The sequence below is a fragment of the Cornus florida genome, unplaced genomic scaffold (assembly GCF_030987335.1).
Source record: "Cornus florida cultivar Cherokee Brave unplaced genomic scaffold, ASM3098733v1 CherokeeBrave_3.0.0_Hap2_Chr08, whole genome shotgun sequence".
Lineage (NCBI taxonomy): Eukaryota > Viridiplantae > Streptophyta > Magnoliopsida > Cornales > Cornaceae > Cornus > Cornus florida.
Window position 1 is genome coordinate 44,927,849 of NW_026775578.1, and position 4,328 is coordinate 44,932,176.

General features: G+C 36.0%; 1 protein-coding gene across 1 annotated transcript; it reads right to left on the reverse strand.

Moving 5' to 3' along the window:
- Positions 1 to 743: 743 nt before the first annotated feature.
- On the reverse strand, positions 744 to 1,763 carry LOC132268623 (large ribosomal subunit protein P1-like). The gene is made up of 3 exons (XM_059769448.1): positions 1,695 to 1,763; positions 1,107 to 1,319; positions 744 to 991 (listed from the first exon to the last, which is right to left on the reverse strand). The coding sequence occupies exons 1-3, from the start codon at positions 1,761 to 1,763 to the stop codon at positions 938 to 940; spliced, it is 336 nt and encodes a 111-aa protein (XP_059625431.1). The 3' UTR covers positions 744 to 937.
- Between the last annotated feature and the right edge of the window lie 2,565 nt (positions 1,764 to 4,328).

Below are 4,328 nucleotides of genomic sequence, written 5' to 3' on the forward strand. Positions count from 1 at the left end.
AGACACAAAAATCTCCTTTCAATCAGCCTTTTATTACCCCCACATCTTCATGACATTAAATTGAACAAGGGTACGTCAAGGGGAATTTCTTTTAGATAAAATAACCAATCAGACATGCTTCCATTCCTTCGTAGTGGTGACTTAGAATTGAAATTTGAGATGAATTAATTTAAAGTTTAAACTAATTAAATTTTCTCCGATGTTTAAGTTTGGGGTATCGTAATAGAGATTTTCTATCAAAGTAACTAAACATGCCCAAGTGACATTAGGCTTTAGACAGGCCAGAAGAAAACTGACAAACTTACTTACCCAAAAAAAAACTGGTACAACTTGCCCAGAATTGAGGATTGTTCAACTTTTTAGGAGTTTCCATAGAAATATAAGTAAATTTTTTGAAGTGAAAAATCCTATTTTTGCTTAATTTTTTCTTTGAAACTTTTCTATAAGATGCAAAAAGAAAGTGATATGTTAATGTAAATTTTAAAATTATTCAAATCATAACATACTATTAACTGTTTTATTAAATTTTTAATTGAAAATTGGAATCAAATTCCTACAAATAAAGTTATCTTGTTTTATTTACATTACCGAGTATTTCTTATCAGTTTTCACATTCATGCATAAATTTGTAAATAGAGCACTAAAGCTAAAATTGCATGACATCAAATTAAGGATGTGGTCTGGTAGTGTACCATCATTATTTACGAAAACAATATATATATATATATATATTCCAAGCTGATTTTAAGTTCAAATCTTCTAAGAAAATATATCTATACGTACCATAATGTCAACACACACAACCACCAATCTTAATCTCTCAAGGAATAAAACAAAACCTTGATCAAAACCCAAAAAAAAAAGAAAAAAAAAAAGAAAAAAAGTTATATATAACTTTTCTTGGAAAAGAAGGAAGTAAACATAATGAAAGGAGTCTCTAATCAAACAAGCTGAACATCATCTCATCATCACTCTCTTCCATGGCTTCTTCCTGCAATATTGGGAGGTAAATAAAAATTAAAAAAAATTGGTCAATAAATTAATCATAATTGATCTATAATACCAATCACTAAAGTAAATAGGATAAGTAAAAAATTTATGTATACCTTTTTCTCCTTAACTGCGGGAGCGTCAGGGGCGGCGGCAGCACCACCTGCCGGAGTAGCAACTGTGGCGGCAGCAGCACCACCTCCACCAGAGCCAACGTTAATGATGAGGTCTTCAACATTCCTCTTCTCCAAAAGCTTTGCAAAGAGACTTGGCCAGTACGACTCCACTTTCACGTTTGCTGCTTTTACCAATGTAGCAATCTTCTCGGCCTGCCGATGCATGTAACAGCTGAATATATATATATATATAGAAAGAGAAGTGCAATATATGCATAAAGATTTATACATATAATGATTTTTTTTTTTTAAGCTTCTTTTTATAATTTAAGCCTAAACCTGTCACATCCAAATTGAACCCAATATCTAATAGAAAGAAATAAACGATAATATTGAATATAACTTGATACTATTGAATATTTCTTATTTTTATTAAAATATTCCAAACATACATACATGTTTATGTATCAAAAGAAAAAAGAAAAAAAATAGAAAGAGCAGCACACAAAAAAAATAAAAATAAAAAAATAAAAAAATAAAAATTGTAGATGAAACCAACAGATCAATAGAGATAATATCGAGACTTACAGTGATTGAGAGGCCGTCATCATGAAGGATCAGAGAAGCATAGGTACAAGCAAGCTCGCTCGCAGACATCTTTCGCAGCCAATTATATACGTATATGAATATGAGAGAGAAAAATCTAGAGAGAGAGAGGGAGAGGGAGAGAGAGGCGGAGACAACCAACGAAAGCTTTGTGCGTATGGAGAACAAGCTTTCACGGCTTTTTATTTATAAATAATATGTTTCCTAATTGGTTCACATAACTTACAGGCAAATCCTAAATTAATTAGGTTTATGTTTCCTAATTGGTTCACGAATGGAGCGCAAGCTCTCAGGGATTTAGAATATTGTGTTTTGCTATTTTATGAATCATATATTCCCATTAATTAATAGCAGTTACATTCAATTTTAAAAAGTTTCCATATCTTTTCTAATAAATTAATTATTTTTTTTTTTTTTTTTTTTTTTTTTTTTTTTCACCAACAAACAGATTAAACTATAGAAAAACGAGAACTACAGGTAGGGAGTAGAGCATTTAACAATCATTGGTCATATGCTCCACTCCAAATCACCACATTCAGCTACAAGAGCCTTTTTGCTCAACAAATGAGCCACCAAATTTCCTCCACGAAGAACCCAAGCAAGAGAGGATCCATTACAATGAACAAAAAGAGAACAAATATCATGGAAAACCTCCACTTGACCTGTCACAGAGACTTGCAACTGCATGAGAACAAAAGAGATTCGCGCAAGACAATACTCTCGACTAGTGAAGGAATGGAGACATTCTCAAAAAAGAAAGACACAACCTTAATAGGCCAACCCAAGTGGTTCCTGAGAATCGCACCTTCCCCATAAAACTTTCGAGCCGAATAAAAAGCCGCGTCAAAATTGAGTTTAAAACACCACGGAGGCGGAGCCGTCCACACTGCCGGAGGAGAGAGGACTGGGAGAGTCGGTAAGTGAAGAAAACAATTTTGACGAGAAATTTCCTTAAATTCCTGAAAGTTCACCAAAGCTCTTTGAGCAACATCAAAAGGGTCCCAACGCTTACGCTTAAAAACAAAATCATTACGGCTTTTCCAAATTGACCAACACACAAACGTAGCCAAACTCAAGCAGTCATCGGAGTTACCTGACTGCGACCAACAGGCACATAAATCAAACCATCGTTTTTTCCAAATAGTTGTAGTTTGAGAAGAAAAATCAATTCGAAGCGGACATAATTTCCAAACCAAGCGAGCAAAAACACAAGTACAGAGAAGATGATCCACTGTTTCCACGTCGGACTCGCAAAGAGGACACTATGGAGGGGAAGGCACCCCTTTGACTTCAAGCTGAGAATTGATCGGAATACGATCGTGCATATATTGCCAAAGAAACAAAAGGATTTTTCGATGGGCTTTAATCTTCCAAACATTGCGCCACATAGATTGAGAATTAGCATCAAAACTGGAGCTTGTCTCCGTGGGAAAAGCCTTCGGTTTGTTGAGGATTGAGAGGGCCACATGATAAGCACTTTTAACAGAGAACTGGCCATTAAGAGATGCGTCCCAGACTTTACTGTCCTCCCTCCAAAGAGAAGAAAGGGAAATTTGAAGGATGAGATCTCGATCACGCTAATTAAAATATTGGTTCACGAAAGCAACATTCCAACAATGTAGAGAAGGGATAATCAAATCAGCAACTAAAGAACATCACGCCACACCTTGAAAAGAAGTAACAGCATGGCTAGAATCGGGCAACCAGTTGTCCAACCAATAATTCACTCTCGCACCGTCCCCAGTACGCCATTTCAATCATTTTTGAATCACTTCACGAATCGAAGAAATACTCTTTTAGACCTACGAAGCATTGGACCGAGACGCCGACTCCAGAAAACAAGAGTTTTTAAAATATTTAGGTTTAAAATATTTGAATAGCATAGAGTCATCCCCAACCTCTAAACGCCATGTAATCTTAGCAAGAAACGCCATATTAAAGGCTTCAACATCCCTTAAACCCAAACCACCAGCATTTTTGGAGTTACACATATCAGACCAACGTACTTATCCATTTCATTTTGTTCGATTTATTCACGCCGCTCCACCAAAAGTTGAGAAGTTGACTAGACAAGGCTTGACAATTCTTTTTCGAGAGTCGGAAACATTGCATAGAAAAAATTGGAATAGTCGAAAGAACGGATTTCAAAAGAACTTCTCGACCCGCATTGAACATAAGAGAACCCTTTAGAGAACTAGATTTGGCTGAGAGTTTTTCCGAGAGGAAATTGAGTGCCACCACCTTAGAGCGACCTAAGAAGGAGGGTAAGCTAAGGTAATTATTATACCAATCCATATTAAAAATAGCCAACAACTGTCTGCAGGAAACCTTTTGAGAGGAGAAGTATTTGATGAAAAATACAAACTGGATTTTGCAAAATTAACCAACTGACCTATCAGAGCAGCATAGCGATCCAGTATAGTTTTGACCTGACGAACCTCAAGATCTCTGGCCCGACAAAACATAAGAGCATCGTTTGCAAATAGAAGATGGGAAATCAAAGGACAACCACGCCCAACCTTTAGGCTGAGACGCTGAGAAAGCTGGCCGGATGCATTAAACAAGAAGGAAAAACCTTCAGTGCAAAAAAGAAAAAGAAAAGGGGACAACGGATCC